Source organism: Aulonocara sp. 'chitande type north' Nkhata Bay, linkage group LG7 (assembly GCF_057382095.1).
Source record: "Aulonocara sp. 'chitande type north' Nkhata Bay isolate Kocher_YH1m ecotype deep benthic linkage group LG7, A_spYH_male_GT1.1, whole genome shotgun sequence".
Classification (NCBI taxonomy): domain Eukaryota; kingdom Metazoa; phylum Chordata; class Actinopteri; order Cichliformes; family Cichlidae; genus Aulonocara; species Aulonocara sp. 'chitande type north' Nkhata Bay.
The window spans coordinates 16055839-16079834 of NC_141350.1; the positions used below are offsets into that span (position 1 = coordinate 16055839).

Genomic DNA, 23996 nt, shown 5'->3' on the forward strand with positions numbered 1-23996 from the left:
CGTTTTATAGTCTAGAAAAGGCAAATTGCCGGCGCGGCTTCGTTGTACCAGATCTTTGCGCACGAAGCCAAGTAACCTATTTCAGCGAGCATGATGGGCTTAACGATTCATAATTAGGCCAATTCGATATTTACAAGTGCTCATTTTCAAATGGCAAAGCTGCTTAATGATGCTCTGATTCTCCTCCACTGTGAATGGACGTGTGCGCAGTAACGGACCCCCCCTGATAATGCGCTTCGTGCGGGCCTCCACAACATAAACACAAACAAAACATTTATGCAACACTGAAGTCTAACGACGACTGAATTTAGGAGCTGTTGCTGCTCGAATTTCCGGCTTGATCCATTTACACTTGTGCTGTTTTCTCTCTTTTCCCCCACATATTTGGAACACAAATGTTTCCACAAATGTCATTTAATAAGCATCTGGCTTCCCCGGAAAGGAAGGGAAGAGTCCTTTAAAGGTTAATAAAAATATATATTTTTTTCTCTAAGTAGGAGGTTAAGGTCCTACGCCATGCAACAACGGGAATCAAAGCGGTCATATTCATCCCCTAATTGCATTAATGTCATGTGTTGTATCTCCCGCGTGTTTACAAAAAAAACTGTCCCCCTTCTGAGCTTGACCTCCCATTTCTACTGGCTGCATAATAGCGGAGGTTGAAGCTCGGTGTGGGCCCTACTTCAGACGTGCGTCGAGCCTGAAGGTCGGAGTGCTGCGTGTGCGTGTGTCTGATCCACTGTAGGCTACTGAGGCGGCATCAGCTTGAGGAAGGCATTTCTCTTTACCCCGACAAACCTTCAGGGGGCTTTTAGCATTTGTTCAGTCTGCAGTCTCTGGAAAACATCTGATTCATTTTTTAACCAGTCCCAGATGCGCCAGTGTGAGAGTGTGTGTGCATGAGCGCGGCAGTGTGAGCCTGTCAGTGCGAGAGAAATTTGGGAGAATATCTGCTGTCTGTAGAAGGGGAGGGAAACAAGAACCGTGTGGATTTTTTTAAAAATATATCTTTTTAGGTATGAACGCAGATACGTGCGTCTCATACTGCGATATGACATCGATGGATTCATATTATAGTACATCTACTGCGCAAAGTAGAGATCACCAAGCGAACCCTTTCAGGACTTTCCCAACCACTGAAACAAAATACAGTCCCACGTTCATTCCGGGTAAAGGGCAGGCTTACGGAGAGAAGTCCAGGAGTCCTTTCCAGCCGGACTGCCAGTCACTGGATGGCGCTGAGGAGGGCACCTTCAACAAATACCAGCTCTTCATGCAGCGACCGACCTGCAAAACTCCCCCGGAAGGCAGCAAGCTGCACCCGGACAGCACACACAACGGGACGCTCATCTCCTGCTATGGTGAGTGCGCACAAGACAAAGTGCGATTTCTGCAGGGAATATATGTGTTGGCCAGAAATTTAACGGAAATGCGAGGCAGGACCGGACATTTGCAAGCAATAAGTGCAATTTATAGTATTGTCTAACACACGGTGTGAAAATAAGCTGTCAAAGTAGAGCAGAGAGGAGGAGAAAGTGTGCGCATTAGTGTGCCATAAGTTCGTTTGTTGAACCCATCAGCCTGACTGGAGAAGCCGAGGTATGAAAAGAAAACACATTTTGAAAAACAGACCTATTTTCTTTGAGCATAACTGGTTCTGACTCAGGAATATAACCTTCACATTAAAGCCCTTAAATCCGGATAATTGCAGAAAAAGTAAATATTAGAAGTAGGCTGATTTTTTTTTTTTTACAAGTCTAGTGAGATTAAAGGATTTTAGGTACTTGTACATCTGCAAGGTGACTTATAATTAATGCATCAAACCTCTGGGTTTTATTTTGATTTAATGAGGCGCTTTGACCAAAGGCAGTTTGGTATTTTTGTGCCTTTAAATCGACTTTTTGTCCGTTTTTTGCGCACTGACGCTACAAAATAAAAGCACTAACGCAGAATTTTATTTCCTGTGTCTGTCACTGCATCGCTGGACTGGCGAGCCCGCAGCACCGCTGTGACTATTCTCACTCAACTACAACTGCAGCATGTTATCGTCAACAATAAATTATCTTGATCGCTGACAAATAAACTCAACTCGTGGAATATTGCTGTTATTATTATTATTTGGGGCACTTTGAGACCTGTCTGCGTTACGCGGAACCCTCAGCCTTACAGCCTATGAAACATAAGGCCTAATTTTTGGAGAATTTTTTGGATGTGCAGGAAATGGGCCTATAATTTTCTTTCCAGCAAGTCCTGCTTATTCTGTGAGAGTAAACACAAAAGGGCAAATTCTTCTTTTTTCAGGTGTCTTTGTTAATATTAATTAATCCATTTGATGGAGGTTTATAAGCCAAAAGCAATGCTTAGTTTATGTCCCTTAATTGTCCGTGTAGTCAACTTCGTACCAAATGCATTTAAATAGCGTTTATAATGAAAGCTTTACAGTTTTGCGACAATCGACAATTCTGGAGCCACGCTTAAGGTCGGCAAAAGAAAAGGTTCTGCTTTTATTAAAATCAAAACAGACAACTTTATTAAGCCGATGAATCCGATTCAAATTATTCCGAGTAACAAAATGTCAAAAGGGCAATAGGGTGAAAAAAGTAACAGACAGTAATCTTAAATATTTTTATGTCATATCTCTATAATATTCTACATCAAAAATCAGATTTTGGTGAACACTGAGGCAGACCGGTTGGCGTCAATTCCAGATGTTTACCACAGTGATATAGACGAAAACATCTGTTGGGATCACAGCTAAAACTAAGTGAATCGAGTCCTTTGCAGCAATCCATCCTAAATGCATCTAATGCAGTTCTCACTGAAGTTCAGAAAAGTTCCAAAATTTGAGATCTAAAAACTGCTCATTACACATAATGAATAAAAGTGCTTTGGTCTAATTCTGCTCTGCGTGATCTGCGAGGAGGAGACCGGCAGTATACATTTTTGTATAACCACCATCACACAGCCACAAAGTGCAAAGTGTTCTTTTTTGTTCTGAGAAAAAAAAAAATGGTGTCACTCTTCACTTTAGTCTGAACTGTCACCTTTTCTGCCTCCAACATTTTCAGCACCCCTGCACTGAACTAAATCGACTTGGCAAGTGCATTGACAGAATCATTTAAACACCATCATTAAATGCAACATTGCCTCCCTTGAGGAGAGCTGTGCAATGTTAATATTGAAAATGTTGCAGCCAGATGAAGGCATCGTGGCTCTGGGGAGGATACTTTGGGGACTTGCCAAAGCCTCAGGCGTCAACAGGGTTGTGCTGTTATGTGTGGTCCTCAATGGGAGATATATTGCTCAATACTGATGCTTTATCTCCATCATGATGACAAAACTGTCTTGTCCCCAAAGGGAATTTTGAATGTGGTAACTTCAGCTACGGCTCTAAAGCTGTTTATGGCAAATCTCTATGTCATTCTGAAGATTTTACATGAAATTATTTTCATACATCAAAACACCCAAAAGAGAGGCAACCAGCTAGGCCATCTCTTTTAGATATGTATTAAAACTGCCATTTTTTAAATATACATAAAGTGCAAAGAACTGGAATTTTATATTATCGTGGAATGTATTTAATAACTGCTCCATAATATCCACATTTCTTCTTTTAAATTTACACCTTTGATTTAGGAGATCCAAAACCCCTGAAACACCTTTACATTCACATGATTTCAGTGCAGCTCAGTACAATTCATCTGAGAAAATTGTAAAGTTATAGAAATCTAAGAAATATTTTAAAATCCAATTTAAATATTAATCAAAATATTTCAAGCTTTTTTTTATTTTTATTTTACTTTATTAAAAAATAACATCCAGGTTCAGGTGGTGTGGATATACTCTTAAATCTTGTTTATTAATAATACAACGTTGTCTCATAAACCACGTGTGTAGAAAAAGCAGAAAACAACCCTGACTCAGCAAGCATGAATCAACATGCAGCCGTGCACAGTAGTGGCTCCGATCGGTGGGACTGTTCATTCTAAGCCTACGTTAATCAGGTAGACTGTCCTGCAGTGAAGACAGGGATGGAGCCGACTACCTGCTCACATGGCGATGAATGAAATAAAAATCCCTGGAGCTGATCGAGAGCTGAGGAATGCAGGTCAGCGCCGCAGGAGAGGGCCGCATTAATGCAAGGCAGATGTGCATTACTGGATCCTATAGTTATTATTCATACTCCCCAAACATCAGATCTCCGAAGCTACAGAGAGTCCCCAAGATGACAAAGTGGGACTGGTTTACATAACCCTGTCTCAACAATACCTTGTACAAATAAGCAAGGAGTCAGAAACAGACATGGAGATTGGGTAATGATTTGAGAGACTCGAGAGAAATGAGAGGGTTTCCAGGAAAGCGGCACATGTGTGGGAACGACTGTTTACGTGCACAGCACTTTATTGAACTCACTGTTTAATTTTAATTAATTTCAGTTTTTTGCCTTTGATAGGGGCTGCTCGCTTCAGAGAGGAGATCATATTGTTTCATGAACATAAAGCAATCATTAGAGTATTCTCACTCAGTATTTATAAAATGAAAGTAAGGCTTAAAGGTGGCAATCAGAGAGACACTAGTATTGTGGTAATACTAGTACAACTCGGGCTAAAGGCTCATATCCTTTTCGCCTCTTCACAAAATAACCAAAGCAAATTATACACTCCGAAAGTACAACAATTGTCAATCTTTGTACTTTTAAACAACCCCTCCTCCTCCTCAGTGGGACATTGAGCATCCTGTGATATGTAAAACATTTTCTCAGCATATGAAAACCAAAACACAAGCTCAAAAAGTCCTGGCAGCTCTTTAAAAGCGTCCTGTCAAAATACAGTATTCTAAGTACGCATTAAAAGGCTTGGGGAAGTGATGTCACAGGATACACATGTGCTGATGACTAACACATTGTGTTGATTTTAGCAAAAACGCGAGCGCCAGAGTGACACCTGTGATCGTACCAGCATGCTTCTGCGAACCAGAATAAATTCGAATACGTAATGAGTGAATGCTTGGAAGCAGTGGCTCATATAAATGTGTGACTCGGGACGCAAAGGAGCAGCAACTGGCCCGCCATGAAAAGAAATATACATCCATATAGCTTTGGCAACCCGAGATCTTGTACTGTGGGGTGTTGTTTTTCTCAATGTCAAGTTCCTGCTTGTATCTGTTCCTGCATTCACTCTTTCTGCTGTGTTTTGCTGCTTTTATGCTTAAACATTCAGTCATCCCTCTTGCAGGCGAAGGTAACACACATACCAAAAATAAAGCGACTGACTCGGGCCAGCTGGCACACACTGTGGGGCCTGTTGTGCTGAGTCTGGCTCTGTGGCTTCACCTTTACTACTTTCATCAGTTAAATCTGACTCTAATCTAACCTCTGCAGGGTTGTTGAACAATGCGAACATATGGCCGCGCAGGACTGTAGTGTGATCAAAAAGAGACATGGGAATGGCAAGAATTTGCTTGCCACTGTGATCTACTAGAAGAGAGGGATTTTGTAATGACCAACCTAATTGTAATGTTGCAGCATTGCCACATTACATTGCCAATAAATAACATTTGCCAAGAGTGGCAAATGTTATTTATCTTAATGCTTAATATGCAGTTTATATACAGTTCAAACACGTGAATGTTTTTCTCAAGATTCTCCACGTTTAAGAAAGACACTTGTGTTCTTCTTCCACTAGTTTCCCCTCAAATGACCTTAACCCCACAACTATTTTTTGCACATTTTGATATGAGACAGTGAGCGACCCAGCCCAAGGTAATATGACAGCAGTGAGGTTTAACAGAAAGACTTTTTCTGTTTCCCAGGGAATCTGCATTCTTGCATGAGCCGCTGGCATCGATCTCTCCTCAGGAACATCTGGGAGCCTCCCTTCCACTGAGGAAACAACAGTCAACATCAGGTCTTAGAGCGCGGTGCAGAAAAAAAATAATCCGGGCCGAAGCATGTCTGCGAGCTGACATTAACTGTAAATTAATAGTCACCTGTTGACAACCAAACCTGAAGGAATATTTGACTTTATTTGGTGGAGTGCTGCTGTCAGCTCCGAATGCTTTGAGAGAACATTTCAGAGCACTTTGTTTAAAAGCATTCCCTTCCCTATTTAGTGTTTGGTCATTAACCCTTCCCCAGGTTACTAATTTATAGTGTTTCTTTTATTTGGCTTCACTTGACCCTCCCTGTCCCGTTCCATAAAAACCGAGAGGGTGCCCTGTTGCTTTACAACCAGTTAAATTACACTTTGATGTTTTCTCTCTGTTTTCAGCAGTGATTAAATTGCTGACCCTAGTAAACATCTGACCTCGGCTAAATGAAGAGGTCTGCAGCTTGTCACAGAGAAACTGGCACATTGCGCAGATGGTGCGTTCACATATACGTTGCTGAATGCTCAAACTAGAACAACTGTCAAAAACACATTCCTGTGAATGCCAAAAAAATTCGGAGCCAGCGCAGTGGAATCTTGGCTCCCAAAAGAAAGCAGTGTGTGATGGCTGTGTTCTCCGGAGCAGCGTGCAGAAGAGACAGCTCAGCATGCGGGAAAACTGAAAGATGCTTGTGGGAAAGGATTCTGTGTGGTTAGCGTGACAGAGAGAAAAGGGATGAGTTTGGCATACTAGACAGACAAAAGATGTTGATTATTGCAGATTCCAGTGTAAAATATGGTGGTAAAAGACTGGGTTAAGCTCAGAGACTTAAAGGGAGAGTTCAGCGTGGGAAAATCCCTGATTAAGTCTCTTCTTGGATCTGATGGATGAGACAGTTATTAACACTTATAGGGATGTATGCTGTAGCCAGTTAACTAACTGTAGACTAGTAACTAGTTAAGCCCAAAATACATCTATAAATAGATTTCAGGAAGAGCAAAATACAGCCAGGTGATCAAAACTGACTCGCAACAGTCTCAATTTCTCCTGCAAAATCGCCAAAGAACAACGAAAGAACAACAAACAAAGTTAAGGAATCTTGAGGCAAATGATTGCAAATAGTCAATACTGCTTTATGGGATTTCCAGTGCAATATACTGCAGTATAACAACATCAAATCCCAACCTAAATGAATGGAGAGAGACTCATAACCAAGTTTAAACAGTGTAAGGGGCATAAAAACACACCACTCAGATCTGATGAAATCTGTTTAGATGAGTGACTTTGCCTCAAAAAAATGTTCCCCTTTAACGTTATACTTCCACCACGCTTGAGCAAAGTTTTACCACATTATGGATGAATTTACAACCCAGTCCTGAGTGCTGACACAATCACTGTCACTCGGTTATCCCATCAGAGTGCTGAAAATGGGATATGAGACACAGCATGCCACCACACAACTGAAAGGGTCATGAAAGTTAAATGTGTGTGTGCATCAGTGCAATAAAACTGGATTGAAATATATGTTTCTGGGTTCAGCTGATATAAAGCACGTAGCTCAGGATGGCTCTTTGGATGCAAGGGCAGGACAAAGCCCCTCTTTGGTAGTATCTTTGGCAAATTCCCCTATATATTTCTATTCAGGATTCTTTGATTGTCATACCCTACAATGTTTCTGTTAAAGGGCATGTTTTTTGGATCTATGCACAAAGAACTGAAAATGACAAAGTTTTTACCAGACACAGTCCTGTGACAAATTAAGTTCACCCTTACTGCTTCCATGGGAATTAAGAGGGTAAGTAGGAGCCAGGCACTGCTAATCAAATGCATTTGAATAATTGATCATTAGCAAATGTGACCACCTCTCTAAAAGTAGAAGTTTTAGCACTTTACTGGTTTGGAGCATTCAGATGTGTGTTAACACAATGTTATCATTAATTTACTGTCCCAGAAAATCCACTCCAAGGTCAGAGACAAGAGCGACATTTCAAACTCTACAGTCCTCACTGAGCATGTTAGATGTTAAAGTTCAAGGCAGTACAATTAGAAAAAGACAGAATAAGTATGGCTTGTTTGGAAAGTTACTCTTCTCTCTAAAAGAAAAATTTAAAAAATGGCAGTACGGCTTAGGTTTGCACAGTTGTATCTAAACAAACCACGAGAACTTAGTGACCTTTAAGCAGAGGAGGCCAAAGTGGAGATGTCTGGCTATAATGCACAGTGCCACGTTTGGTGAAAAGAAAATGCAGCAGATCCACACAAACACCTCATACCAATTGTCAAGCATGGTGGTGGGGGGTTGATGATTTGGGCTTGTTTGGCAGCTACAGGACCTGGGCACCTAGGATCACTGAGTCGACCAGTGAACTCCTTTGTATACAAAAGTATTCTAGAGTCAAATGTGAGACCATCTGTCCAAAAGCTATAAGTTGGGCAAAACTGGGGTATGCAAACAGACAATGATCCTAAGCACAGCAGCAGATCTAAAGCAAAATGAGTGAAAAAGAAAAGAATAAAGGTGTTACAATGGCCCAGTATAAGCCCGACCTCAACGTAATTGAAATGCTCCAGAAACCAAAGAGACCTTAAGTTCTTGCTACAAACCTCAAGGCCAGCAAACCTCAGTAAAATGAAGCAACCTTATAAAGAAGAGTGGGCCAATATTCCTCCACAATGATGTGAGACATTTGGTAAAGTCATACAGAACACAATTATTTCAAGTTATTGCGGGTGAAGGTGGTTCTACAAGCTACTGAATCATGGGGTGTACTTAGTTTTCCTCTTTTACATGACTATATGTTATATATATGTTACTTCCTGGTGGAATTTTTTAGTGACAGGCAAGCAATTTACCTCATCTTTCCAGTCCTTATGCCTTTAGCAGGCTGCTCACGGTAGCCTCACATTTAGTTACGGTTATGGGATTGGCATTGATCAGTGGATCCAATGTCTGGATAAGAAAAGAAATATGTGTATTTAACAAAATGTTAAATCATTTTTTTAATTGCACTGACAAATTGGAGTACCTCCCACACTCCATCCTACCCTTTTCCCATCTCCTCATCTGTGTGCAGCTGCAGTCTCACAGGATATGTGCCCCTTGCTCAGGGGCATAACTGGATTTTCTCTCACAGATGCAAATGCCAGACAGGAACCTGGAGTTGACCTGTCTTACTTTACTAACACTAGAGCCATGCTCCTGCCCAGAGGCAGAATAAAATGACTGTACGTAGCTCGAGGCTACGAGGCCAGCTCAGGGGTTGGTGATGTCAGAATATCTGCCTGCATGGAGACTGTAAAAAGATCTGACAGGTAGGCCACTGCTGTATGAGGACATGAACTCCAGTTGGGCAACGCTGTGTTGTTCCATTAGTGTTTCAGCCCATGTAGGTCTGAGCCAGAAAGCAGGGAAGGGCTGCAGCAGTTCTGAGGGGATGACTATTGACATCTCATTGTGGGACACACAAGCCCAAAGCGTACTAATCCATGAAAACAAACATGCTTGTTGCAGACAACCACCGCCTAACTTCATCACCCTAAAACTATTCAGTCATCTTGTTAACCACTAAAAAACAAGACTCTGTGACTCACTGTGTGTCAAAAGGTGTCAACTCTTTCAGTGAGGTAACTTTCTAAGAATGACACACAGCGATTACTGACGTTACTCAGAAGAAAAATGCAACATAACAAAAGCAAATGCATGCATACAAGCCCATAACTTTCAATCATTTGGCACTTCCTAACTCTGAGAAAAATTCTGTTGGATTAAAGTAATGGTGGTGTTGCACAACACTCACAAGTCTGTTTATATGGAGGAGACCATTATGCGCTGGTTTCAGACCAATACAGTTAGGACAGGGCACTCTCCATGCCCATTTGCAGGAAAGGCAAACAGAGGCTGACCGAGCACACTGTTCTCACTGGCCTGCAACCAGAGCCCTTCTGCTTATTTATTCACACGGCTGTTTGTTTATTGAAGGAGAAGGGACAGCTTTCTTCATCTCTTAAAAGGAAACAAAAAGCCAGCATGTGCTGACAGGAACAGAGCAAGGTCTGTAACAAAATGGATGCACTGAAAATTGAAGGTGACAAACACAATGTTGTTTACATCTCAGGGGGAAGGCCGTGGGGTAAGCGTGGTTGCCCCCATACACAAGGCCCGCCATACACACGGCCCGAGACGCACAGGATTTTGTGTGGCTCGGATTTCAGGTGGCGTGATTGAGAGATGTGAGGGGAGAAGGGCTCGAGGGTTGTGTCGCAGGTCACACCAATGCGTCGTGACATATCTTTCAAACTTTCTTTCCTGCTGCACACAGACGAGGCCTTTGAACCTTAAAATAAAACATCACAGAGATGATGTGTGCTTAAAGTAAATGTCATTTGGCGGGGATGCTGTAATGTGACGATGAGCAGACACTCTTGGTGGCTTGAATGTGATCATTCAGCCACATTTTAAAGACACGTTGCTCTAATGAATGTTCTAACTGTAAACGTGGGACTATTACTGAGAACACATGGCGGTTTTTATTCATCTGTGAGATGGTCAGAAAGATAACTGTCTGTTTATTATTACACAAATGAACTGATTTCACAGTAAAGCCACACTTTAGTCAATTTTGAGAATGTTTTCTAAGTTGTTAACACCTTATAATACGAACAGCGACCAAGGGTGTAATTGATATTTAATCAAATGGAATTTCAGCACATTTCATTTAAACTTACAAGGCAATTATATTTACATACAAATACTTAAAGGTTGGTACTCTAGAAAGAAAGGGGGTAACAAGTTAGGTTTTTACAGGAAAAAAGAAATAATTATACTGTCAGTAAATTTAAGTCGTGTGTGAGTAATTTTAAGAACTACGTAAATATCGTTAAAACGTTGCACTTTTTGGGTTGCATTATGGAGTTACTTAATCTTGTCTTTTTATATCTTTATATTTCTACATTGTTATTTAAAAGTCCTAATGATGGTGAGCATCATGGTTCATAATTTTGTATTATTTAATTGTCCTTCTCTTGTAATTAAAAGGCAAGGTACCTACCTTTAAGTATATATATATAAATATAATGACACTGTAGTTTAAATAAAAATACACTGAGATTCCATTTAATTACAGGGGAATTACACCTTTAGTTGTGGGTATAGTTATAAAGTATTACCTTCATCTTTTAATGCTTCACCCAAACGCTTGTATTTTCACATTTTAAATTCCACATTAAAGTTTTGAGCAGTAACAGGAAGCCACAGAAGGAGTACTTGAGCGATTTAGTGCTTGAGAGCATTTTGAACTAAAAAAGAACGTATAAAATTTGTGTGGTGCCCCTTTAAAAGAACAAACTGTTAAAAATAAACGTTTTGACCTCTTCTTTACTTTTCTTATCTCCAAAATACAGGAAAGGACAGCAGCAGCCTGACAGAGTCTGAGTTGCCCCAGAGCGTCGACCCTCCTGGGATGGAAAGCAGCTACCTGAACCTAAAGGACACTGGAGTGAAGGGGCAGAGCGAGCGCCCGGGGTCGGACCTTTCTAGCCCACTGGAAAAAAGCGAGGCCGAGAGCAACAAAGGCAAGAAGAGGCGCAATCGCACTACGTTCACCAGCTACCAGCTGGAGGAGCTGGAGAAGGTTTTCCAGAAGACACACTACCCTGATGTATATGCCCGTGAGCAGCTGGCACTCAGGACAGACCTGACAGAGGCCCGTGTACAGGTGAGGATGAAGTCAAAACAGAGGGTTACGCTTGAAAAGCACCTTTCTGCATTGACATAAGCTAAGAAGTCCTTTATTTATAAGAGAAAATGAATCTCTGTCATCTAATCAAAATATCACCAGATTTTATTTATGTCATCGAAACAAATTACTTTAATACACAATTAATCTACTTTATGACATATCCCCGTGTTGTTGTTGTTCCTATATCAATCACAAAAATGTTGATCCAGGATCAAGATTGCAGCTGACCAAAACTATCACTAGCAACTTGATAATATATTTATTATATTGTATACATTAATTAATAAAAACAGTTGTAATGCTTGTCCCAGAAGAGACTTTTATATGAACAAAATCATTTCTTTTCATTTTCCTCGACAGTCCAAAGCAACATCACAACAGTGTGATTGGTTAGTTGCGCTTGTGGACAAACATAATTATGATGATGTAAGAACAACACCAGCATAGAGATGTCAGACAGACTGGGTCACATGCATACCCCCCCACTCAGAGTCATGGTTCAGGGAAAAACAAACAAACAAACATTAGGTGTTTTGATTCTATTAGCACTGTAATAAAACATATGGTTTAGGAATGAGCATGATCGTGTTAAAGACAATGTTGCATTGCGAGTGGGAAATTAACAACTGTCTGTCCACTGGAGAACTTTGAGACTTTAATACAAACATATGTCATTTCCGTGCACTTGCTGAAGCAGCTGATGGTGTCCTTCTGTCTTGTTAAGACAGTTTCCATGAGTACAGTTGTTTGCACGCTGATAATCATTGGGGGAACTGACAGGGAAGGCTGAGAGTTACAAAGACTGTTCCTAGCATTAGACAGCAAAGCCTATTGTTCTCCATCTGTCTTTGTGCCTGCCAGTTTTAGATCAGAGTGGGATGGAGGAGACTTAGGGAATACGCTGCTCTTAGCACTTACACGGTGTAGACTCTGGAAAGGGTCAGAGGCCAAGGGTTTCTCCCCACACCGCCATGTTTAAACTACTTCGCTGCACAGCTCTGGAGGCAACGAGGGAAAACACATGGAACACCATCAAAGCTATTTTGGCATGGATATAAAAAACACTTTGAGATGCCAGTTTCAATTTCCACACATAGTCCGAGACATAGTCAGGGACAGAGAACCGGGCCTGGTCCTTGTGGTGGTACAGTAAAATAAGTACATTCATGTTGCATTCACACAGACCCATCTATGCCCCAGATGAATATAATTAACGTCTTCATCTGACAGGCACACTGCAGACTCTGTTGAGTCACTGTGAGGTTTGACCCATACTTCTAAAATCAAACCCTAAATATGCACGCAATCAAGACTAAACCCCACAATTTCAACTGAAGGTACATTGAGACAAAGTCCAGGGATATCCAATTGTTGAATACCAAGGGGCACTCGATGCTCGGAAAGCTATCGAGAATCCTTTTCATCTGCAAAACAACAGCAATTGAAATCCAGAATACAGATGTTTTCTGCCAAATTGCTAGTGTCAAGGTCCTACGGTTTCATCCTCAGTTTTGATGTTGAATGTCTTCATAAAATCAGGCTGCAGCTTTCCAATAACACAATCTGTGACTTCTGGTGCCATTACTTTCTTTAGAAGCAATTAGCTCAGAGTCTCGTGACTTGAACTTCACCATACGGCCTACTTTTTATTGAGGAGGAGGCTGTACGTGATTGACTGCTGAGGCAGTCTATCAATTGCAGTGGTCCTAGATGACAGAGATGAGGTGAGACGGCTGGACTTCAAAGCTGCTTTTGGAGTTGTGGACTCTGCCCTCCCTTTCTCCCTCTTCCTTTCTCTCTGCCTGCTGGCTCTGGAGCATAAATAAAGCTCTTTAATGGCTCTGTAAGCTGCATTTCGCTGTCAGCGTCTTTAGCAATTACTGTATCACCGCCAAGCTATTTGAGCTCCAAGACCACTGAGCCACCTTCCTTGCAGATGTCTGCTAAAATAAAATAAACAGGAGTCGTGAGTGTGTGTAGTTGGTAAATAGCATCATTTTGGGTTTTATATATTATTAACCACTGGTGTTCATCATGACAAACAATTAAGACAATTTATGTTAATTGGAAAACTGCTTGCACAAAGACAGCAGTGACCAGTTTCTCAAGAACTGCATGAATTTATAAGTCAGGGACTATGAGAGATGGAGCAGCAAGGGACACATCTGACTCCACAATGTTCCCCGAATTATCTCTCTGCCAAACTATTTGGCAGGGGTCTTGTTCCTACTGCCGTTCAAAGGAAAAGCTACGTAGAGCAAACTCTCTGTGAAACATTACACACTCAGAAACCAAGACAAGGGAAATATATGTGCTCAGAAACTGTTTATGAAAAAGCTTCCAGTAAGTGCTTGAGAGGGTCCAGGTTAAAATACTGCATTTTTTGGAGAGCAACTTTGAAATGTGAGTATAACATGGTATGCAAATGTGTGTGATTCTGTGTGTATGTGTGTGCACGCCTGGTCCACTGCTCTTGTCTGCACGCCTCTCAAAGGTCAGAGGGGTTAGCTGCGGAAAGCCGAGGGCTTAGGCATCAGGAAATTAAACATGAAATGAAAACAAGCTCCAGTTTGAACATTCTCCCATCTCACTTTCCAATATCCCCACTTCCCCTCACTGACTTAAAACGGAGGGAGGAGAGAGACATGGAGAGAGGGGTCGGAGTTGGGGGCGGGGTGGCAAGGGACAGAAGAGCCTGAGCTTCAACACAGGAGTGGGAGTACAATAACGGCGCTGGCTGACTGACAGCAGAGCTTTGAAATATGCGATTTTTAAATATTTTTGATAACAATCTAAGACCAGAATCAAGAAGGTCATTCATCAGGCTCTGTTGCTATTCTGACAACATTTCCTCAAAGAGTTTTATAAATATTTAAATGAAATGTGACTATTTTCATAATACAGGTAACCAAAAATTAAGGCTAGTTTACAAAGACGGAGGGAAGGGCAGTACGACTCTGATGGTTGATCCAGTAGATGCTCTTGTCCTGCATGTATCTAAATATTATAAAAATCCAGGAAGTCTAGCTACATATCATGTGGTGCCAGCACAGTATGAAAACTGAATGAGGCATCTCTATTTGTCAAAATCACAATTAAAATTAAAAACTTAGGTTTGCTGAGAAAGAAACACGTATTTTTCGTGCAGGGCCCTGAAAAATTCTTGAAGAGTCTGAAATGGCTTTAGAATATAAGTAAGTTTACATTGTGATTAACTGTTTACAATGTACCTGGCTTGTACCAATCACTGTTGTATCAATAGACTGTTACATTTACTATAAAACTAAATGAGGGTACCGTGGACATCATAAAGACCTTGTGGTTTACCTGTGGCGAGTTAGTAAATGGACAAACTTATACGCCATCTTTCAAACTTTGCCAGAATTGCATATATCTGGAGGAAAATTGAGTCCTTGAGCTGGTAATACATTAATCACATTAGTAACATATCTTTGTAGAACTGAGGCTGTAATGAAACTTAATGTTGCTGTTTTCATGTTGGGGCTTATATTTGGAAACTTGTGATATTATGAGCTTGTGCAACCAAAGAGCCACCAAAGGAAAGGCATGACAAATCTTAAACAATAATAGATCCCAAATCCTCAGGAGGAGTATAAAATAGACCCACAAACCTACTTCCAAACATATGATATAATTCAAAGGGCTCCAACCCCTCACCTTGACATTGGGGTTCAGTCACAACCTCACATATCAGCTTACCACTCAGTAAGGGTGAGCTGTTCTCTAATCTCACCAGCTGACCCAAAGAATGTCGGAGTCAGACGAGACTTCTTTACGTCAGTTTCTTGCAAAAATACAGACATATGGATATGTTATTCACTTTGACTTTGCTAGGAGGTCAATGCATCTAAAAAAATGAGACGATGAGTTTGCAGGTTAGGGTGCTTATAGGTGGTCTTATCTCATATGTTTAAAGTCAAGTCCTTACTATAAGAAAATCAGCATTTTGCAAATATGCATTTGTACGACAGTGCTCAATTCTGCCACCAAACTTTATTGTTGACTGAGAGAAATGGCCAGAGACAAGAGTGGGGATTTGAAGGGGATGACTGAAGGGAAATTGCATGTCAGGGACTGTGAAAACCACAAGCTGATTGGGCTGGGAATCAGCCCAACAATCCAAGTCCTAACCCTTGTGTCAAACCGAGGCTGCCCTCTCTTTTCTCTTTGAAGAAGTTTCCCCCTTCTCTCCAGGGAGGATAAGATTCAAACAACCAACAAATAGATACAGATAAACATGTGGAGACTCCCAGTAACCCCCTCTGCTTTTTCTATTCTCTCGCAAGGAGATGTGAGAAAATTCTACAGAAAAAAAGTTTAACGAAAGATGCAGTTGCTGTGATAATCTGTATGGTTTAATCTGTATCTGTTGACTATTTTGAAACATACAGTACTGTATAAAAGTCTTGGACTACCCTTTATTTCCTTATATTTTGCTTCCAAGGCGCCAGACTTTCTCAGAAGTTTTTAAAATGGTCTAAGGTTTTGTTTGGACATTGGCTCTTTTTTCTCTCTCATTTTCAGTCCAATCTTTCTAACTGACCATTTTTAGATGAATGTTTTTTCTTGTTTGTTAACCCAGCTAACAGTGACTTATGCATCACTCAAATATAAAAAAAGCATCTAACTCAAGGGATATGGGGACTCAAGGGAACTCAAGGGAACCAGTGTTGTATGTAAAACGCATCTTAGTAAAGAATCACTTTTAAATTTTATCTTTAGGCACTTTTTTACTAGCCAACTGTTACAAAAGCGCATCATTTGTTCATATTTATTTTATTGAATCTACAAAAAATGCCAAAGATAACACACCATGGCAGAAGAAGTGGCAAGTCTATCAAAAGGTCAGGTCCTTAAAAAATAGGGGTGGAAATCCAGCAAATACCTGACACAGGACATGTGAGATCCGTCCATCTACTGTTTTACTGGAACCACATCAGAAATTGCCTGAGTGGAGGGGTGGCTGTCAAGAAGTCATTCTGAAGGTAGAGAAACAGGGAGAAAAGGCAGAGGTATGCCACATTACACAAGAACTGGACTGAAAATCAGTGACAACAGCTCTTCTGGAGTGATGAAGGTAGATTTTATATTTCTGGTTGTCGATATGTACGGAGAAAGTGAAGAGAGAGGTAGTGCAGCCTCCTGTACAATACAATGGAGGCTCTGTCATGGCTTGGAGCTGCATTTCAGCCCATGGTGTCAAGGACCCAGTGAGATTTTGATGCAATATCGTCTGGAAAGCATCTCATTGGCAGCAGCTTCAACATCACAATGATCAAAAACATACTGACAATGCAGTAAAACTATACCTGGATAGAAAAAAAATACACTGTAGAACACTACTGCTTATGTAATGGCTTCCCCAGAGCCCAGACCTCAAAATCTTCACAGAGAATAGAACAAAAGATCGCTAACACCCAAAAAAGACCTTTAAATGTCCTTCAAGAAGCCTGAAGAACTATTCCCACAGACCGCTTAAAGAAACTACACGCAAGTTTGCCTGAGAGAGTTCAGGTTGTGTTGAAGAATAAATGTGTTCATGCCTATGCCAAATAAAACAGTACTTTTGCAAAGTACTGTTTTATTTGCTAATCATCTTCTTTTCATTTTAGTTCCCAAAACAATAGGACACACAACTGGGCTACATAAAACAGAATAGTACTAAGTTTGCAACTGAATATTATTTTCATTGTTTGTTATTAGAACAAATGAATTCTTCATTTATTAAAACATTAATTATTTTACCAGGTAGTTGTATGTGTGTAATCAATATCTAGTATCTATTTTTCCTTATTTTTATCCACACTCATCAATATCGTGTAACCCTAGATAAGGAAGAAACCTTTGGAAGAGCAAAAGTGATGAGATTTGTCTTCCAGTATGTAGAACATCATGAATTTCTACAGTGTATTAGGCATCACATCAATTAACACTAAGATTTTAGGGGGGAAATGTTCTTGGGGAGTTCTTTTAGGCTTCAGCCTTCATAGCCATCTTCTACTTTGCAGTCATGGAGAAGTGGACTAAGCAGCCTGCACTTGGTCTGTCAGTAGGTTCCCGAAAGCTCAACCCTCTGAGAAGTAGCAAGTCTACAAATCTGAAGAGCAGTAGTCATTTCATGTGCTACAAACAATGCTCAGTAAAGCTAATGATGAATATACACACATACATATACTCTATGCTCATATATACAGTATATAAGATAAGATAAGATAAGATAAGATAAGATAAGATAAGATAAGATAAGATAAGATAAGATAACCTTTATTAGTCCCACACGTGGGAAATTTGTTTTGTCACAGCAGGAAGTGGACAGTGCAAAAGTTATGAGGCAAAAATTAGAATACAATAAGAATAAATACAGTACACAACTGTACAGAATAGAATAAAATAAAATACTATATACAGTAGAATAAAATAAAATAAATATACAATAAGATAAAAATAGAATACAAATACAAATACTATATACAACTGAGTAAAAATACAACGATGACAGAAAGGATTATTGCACTTAGTATTATTGCATATGTATGGATGTGTGTGCTTGATCAGTTAAAGTCTTTATTATGGAGTCTGACAGCAGTGGGGAGGAAAGACCTGCGAAATCTCTCCGTCCCACACCGTGGGTGCCGCAGTCTCCCACTGAAGGAGCTGCTCAGTGCTGTCACAGTCTGCTGCATGGGGTGGGAGATGTTGTCCATCAGGGATGACAGCTTAGCCACCGTTCTCCTGTCACTCACCACCTCCACTGGGTCCAGAGGGCATCCTAGAACAGAGCTGGCCCTTCGGATCACCCTGTTCAGTCTCTTCCTGTCCCCAGCAGAGATGCTGCCGCCCCAGCAGACCACGCCATAAAAGATAGCAGAAGCCACAACAGAGTCATAGAAGGTCTTCAGGAGTGGGCCCTCCACCCCAAACGACCTGAGTCTCCGCAGCAGGTACAGCCTGCTCTGCCCTTTCCTGTAGAGGGCGTCTGAGTTATGAGTCCAGTCCAGTCTATTGTTCAGATGAACACCAAGGTACCTGTAGCTGTCCACAGCCTCAATGTCCATACCTTGGATGTTCAGTGGTTGCAGTGGAGAATGCTTGTGCCTGCGGAAGTCTACCACCAGCTCCTTGGTTTTACTGGCGTTGATCTGGAGGTAGTTCAGCTGGCACCAGTCCACAAAGTCTTGGGTCAGACCTCTGTACTCCTTGTCGTCCCCATCAGTGATGAGGCCGACTATTGCAGAGTCATCAGAGAACTTCTGCAGGAAGCACTGGGTGGAATTGTGGGAGAAGTCTGCAGTGTAGATGGTGAAGAGGAACGGAGCCAGAACCGTTCCCTGTGGGGCCCCCGTACTGCAGACGACCCTGTCCGACACACAGCCCTGAGTTCTCACATACTGTGGTCGGTCGGTGAGGTAGTCCAGGATCCAGGTAGTGAGGTGATGGTCCACTCCAGAGTTCACCAGCTTGTCCTTTAGAACCGAGGGAAGAATAGTGTTGAAGGCACTGGAGAAATCAAAGAACATGATTCTCACAGTGCTTCCAGCGGTCTCCAGGTGAGCGAGGGAACGATGTAGGAGGTGATATATATATATATATATGTCCTGGTCAAAAGTTCAACATTTGTTCCATGGATTATACAGAGGATTCCCCACTGGATCCCACTGTGCTGACATGTGGGAGAGAGCACACCTTTCTCAGAGTGATTTATGCACGGCTACAGGCCCAGATGTGGATCTGTCGACGCGGGCAGCCTGAAGGGAGGCAGACGTCTGTGTATCAAAGGGAGGAGCTGAAACATGCAGCACCAGGGGAGACTCACCATTTTCACATCAATAGCTCAGTGTGGACGGCACTTTAAAGACACGTCAAGTCTTAAAATCGGGTCTCGGACTTTCATGTGCGGGAGAATTTATTTGCTTCACTGTCCTCATTTTATGTGGTCTTTTACTTTGTCTTTCTTAGCAAGAAGATGGCCCAGTTTTCTGTGGGAAAAACTAAAGCACTCTGTGTACTTTTTAGGAGCTTTAATGGCCTCGTTTAAGAAGGATATTCACATTTCTGTTTGATAGTGTTTGGTCTCTATTTGGTTAGAGGTATTTTCCTGATAGTCTGTTTTCTTCGCAGGTGTGGTTCCAGAACCGCAGAGCCAAGTGGAGGAAGAGAGAGCGTTTTGGCCAGATGCAACAGGTCCGCACGCACTTCTCCACAGCTTACGAGCTGCCGTTGCTCACTCGACCTGAGAACTATGCACAGGTAAATGTTCAGTCCTCAGTGGTGTGCACATTACAGATACACCTGATGGCAGATATCAGAATTGCAGTTAGGAAGTGTGAAATTTGCTCTCTCTTAACGTTTCTTCGGTCTAAGTGTTAAATTTGAGGGCTTCTACTATTAACAGCAGCTGATGTGGCAAAAAAATCAAATCAAATCAAAAATAATTCTGTGCAGGTGACTATTCCCTCGGGATGAATAAAGTATTCTGATTCTGATTCTGATTACTATGGCGGGACTAATATTTTTCATGTGTTCATTTGAAACAACAGTTATTATGAAAATATCTCCTCCTTTTCTTCTCCAGATCCAGAACCCTTCATGGATAGGGAGCAGCAGCGGGGCATCTCCGGTGCCCGGTTGTGTCGTGCCTTGTGACTCTATGCCCTCCTGCATGCCCCCTCACCCTCACGGTCCTGGAGGCGTCTCTGACTTCCTGGGTGTACCAAGTCCAGGAAGCAGCCACATGGGACAGACTCATATGGGCAGTCTGTTTGGGGGCGCTGGGATCGGTGGGGGAATCAATGGCTATGATCTCAATGTTGATCCAGATCGAAAGTCCTCCAGCATAGCTGCGCTGCGTATGAAGGCCAAGGAACACAGTGCAGCCATCTCCTGGGCTACATGATGTTCCAGCCCGATCCCAACCTGCCCCCATAAGGCCCCTGCCCCGGAGCAGCCGTCAGCAAGCACTATGGGGGGAGGAGGCGAGCACTAATGATAACACAGGTCAAATGAACAGGGAGAGACTGTGGAGATAACAGAGGCCACCGCAGCTGCCGATGCAACCAAGACAACTGTGTCTATGATAATCAGCAGATGCTGAAAGTGAGAGACAAGCAGAGGTGTGACTTAGATGAGAATATCACCTAGATGTTCATTCTTGATTCCTTGATCTCTCAGGTCTCATGCAACTATGGTGTTTACACCCCAATAAACCGTTTAACATGACGCTGTTTTCAGTAAAATTCAGCAAACCCAAACCTGGTTTTATTAATGTCCTCATAGCCTTATAGCCTATAATGCCAAGTACGGTATCGTCATTTAAAGAGCAGCTCTTGATTCACATCATTTGCCTTCTTCATCCTATCTTTTATACCGACCATCCCACCACACACCATTCTGTTCCACTGCATAAACCAGTTCATTTCTGTACATTTCACTAGTATGTTGTTGGGAGTTTATTTCCCTGCAGAGAAGGGCAGAGTAAGTGAACAGAGTCTAACTGAGCGAGAGCAGACATGGCCTGCCAATTGAGTCTGGGTGGAGGGCAGGGCTTGGATTGGCAGCAATTTCAAATGAAGTTGTCATTTCCCTCCCAGGGTTCCCTCCACAGGTTCAACTAATAGGCTCAGGCTTCAGGTTACAGGAAATGGTGTCTCCATTGGCACAGGAATGCACAGCAGCAACCTTCAACACCAGCTTACCACGCCAGCTCTAATCAGCAACCAGCAGGAATAGACACAGTTAATTAGCATCAAAATGAGCCTTTCTGCCCTGTGAAAGCTGCAGTACATCACAGTCTACATGGTGAGGACATACGGCACACACACAGAAGTGATCGCTTCATCACTAGACGCGGGTTCAGCAGGGATGAAGGTTCGATTCATAGCTTGGTAACAGAATCTTATACATGCCAGAGACTGCAGGCCAAATCAGTGGGCCTAATCGTCCCGAAGAGCATTCAGTAATGTTTGGTCAATGTGATGACATTAGAGCTGGACTACAGGAATGTGGTGAGCATGTCCAGTGATTGTAGGGGTATCTGTGTGTGTGTTACCCCGCCGGAATAAGCTTGTCACCAGAGCTGGGCTCCAGGCCGAGGCTAGAGACAGGCTTCATTAGCTTTTTGGCTGATCTCTCTATGACGCATGCTGGGCTACATATCGGTTTTCTTTCCTCCTGCGTGGATGATGGCAAGAAACCCAGTGTGACGTCTTAAAATGTCTCGCTGCCCAAAACCCAAAGATATTCAGTTTATGGTAACATAAGATAAAGTTAAACATCAATTCAACAGTTTGTTTGGTGCTTTTGCTTGACAAATGACTTCATTGATCAAGTGTATATGATTATAGTGGTTGAGTTACTGTGACCCACTGCTGCAGTCACATCTGAGATTTCAGCAATATAAAAAACCCTCTTTTAATGGTGATACTTGTCTATTCAACCACTAAATGTTGCGTCAGCATCTCAAACCAAAACAAAAGGGCCCGCTGGCCACTGCTCACCTCCCTCATTTCATATTTCAGTTACAGTTAGGAAGGTATTTTACATGACAGCCAAAAACACCAAAATCCAGTCATGATAATTGGCTGACGTCTGCATTGTGAAACTTATTGCATGGTAGCCATGTGCTTTAAGTCAGCTGATCATGAGCCCACCGTGGTGATGAAAGTTTGTGTTGCCGTTCTCCTTTTCCGTTCTGCTGCGGCTGAGGTGGTAGAATAATTTGACAATGAAGTGGAGGGTTAGCAGTTTGATTCTCCTCTCTGGGCAAGACAGCAAACCCAGTTTAATCTCAGTGACAGGCCCACACCTTGCATGGCTCTGTCCTCTTAGTGGTTGCTTACTGGTCTTAATCTTCAAGGTTTAGTTTCCTGGACTTGGAATAATTCTAGTCCTGGACTAAAACGTTTTTCAGCGGGGATCCTTATCAACGTTTTCTTTTAGTCTTGAGCTAGGCTTAATACAAGCCTAGGACTGATACAAGCAAACGTGTTACATAAGAACTGTCCATTTACTACTCCTCTGCTCTCTGTCTCACTGTGTGTACAGTGCGATGGAAACAAGCACAAGCAAAAGAGAGCAAAACAACAGGATTCAGATAATCTGAAATGATGTGACTGCACAGAAAAAGATGGATAAAATACTTATTTGCTTCTTGGGAAAAATGCTGATTGCTCAGCCTCTACATTGTCTTTTCATTTTTAGTGTCATTCTGGTCTCTTTATGAAGACGTCCCAAAGAGAGGGACTCACATGCACTAGCATGTACAACCATGTTTTCCGTTCAGAACATCAAAAATGTTAACGTTTACCTTTGTGTGTGCAAGGAAAGACCATTTAAGGAGGACCAGATGATGATGTCTGTATTCTCTTTATATATTCCCTGCAGAGGGTACTCAAACCTCAGCAAAGTAAAAGACAAGGACCTCTAAGATTAGAAATGTGTGGCTCAATCCTTACTTTGTCAAGTTGACCTTGCGTTGCCGGTACTCCCTCAGTGCTCCACTCCTCTGCAGCTCCGTCCGTGTTGATACTACTGAAATAAAGCAATTGAAATCCATGGTTGTAATGTCATATTGTGTGAATATGAACAATATAAATAATATTGTTCATTTGCTTGTACATTTGTTTTGCTTATTTGTCAAATAATGGACCACAAGAGATAAGCCAATGAAGTATTACCTTAATATTGCCGAGAAATGTAAAATTATGTTCTTTGTTATTTTGAAAAGTAGCCATGGAAGAAAGGCTGAAAACTTGTTCACATTTTGTTTATGGCTTTAAGCGTTTTTTTGTATATTAATCAAATATTTCCATGTATGATTGTGCCAGTGCAATAAGTTATTGCACTTAGATTGTCCGAGTTTTTTTTTAATCATTATTTTTGCCTATTCCACTGGGACGCTTCCTTTAATAAAGCCAGAGACTACGTGGTTTTGGTTTTGTCCCAGGAGAAACTAAGAAAAACTAAAAAAAGAGAAAAAAAACGAAGCCCGTCCATATTTAGCGCTGCTCATGTGCTGTATTTTTGTACAGAAGTAACTCGCTGTGTTTGTTAATGATGGTTTCTAAATGATTTTGAAATAAATTGATCTCCAGTGGTAGAATGAGTGCAAATAGTTTTGTTTTTCTTTCTTTGAAAGGTTAAGAAATTTAACTCATGTCCACCACAATCATTTTCTGAAAGAGAAGGAGTTTGGTTTATTTGGGCTGTTTCTTTGGGTGAGTGAATGCTGGCTGTAGGATTGTATTTAACGGATAGATGGACAGCGACTTGTAAACAATTATTAAACCGACACATTGAAAAACCAAAAGTAGTGGCTCTATAGTTATAACTTTTGGAGCTACTTGGTGTTTTTGTCCCTTGTGAATTTGGGAG

At 41.6% G+C, this 23996-nt stretch overlaps 1 protein-coding gene across 1 annotated transcript; it reads left to right on the forward strand.

The window, feature by feature from the left end:
• Positions 1–749: 749 nt before the first annotated feature.
• On the forward strand, positions 750–23996 carry alx4b (ALX homeobox 4b). The gene is made up of 4 exons (XM_086299041.1): positions 750–1361; positions 11269–11582; positions 19746–19874; positions 20200–23996. Exons 1-4 carry the CDS (start codon positions 1019–1021, stop codon positions 20518–20520), a joined length of 1107 nt encoding a protein of 368 aa, XP_086155167.1. The 5' UTR covers positions 750–1018; the 3' UTR covers positions 20521–23996.

Coding starts and splice junctions, on each gene's coding strand:
- alx4b (XM_086299041.1), top strand. CDS start 1,019: ATGAACGCAGATACGTGCGTCTCATACTGCGATATGACATCGATGGAT. Junction 11,583..19,745: donor TGACAGAGGCCCGTGTACAG/GTGAGGATGAAG, acceptor TTTTCTTCGCAG/GTGTGGTTCCAGAACCGCAG. Junction 19,875..20,199: donor GACCTGAGAACTATGCACAG/GTAAATGTTCAG, acceptor TTTCTTCTCCAG/ATCCAGAACCCTTCATGGAT.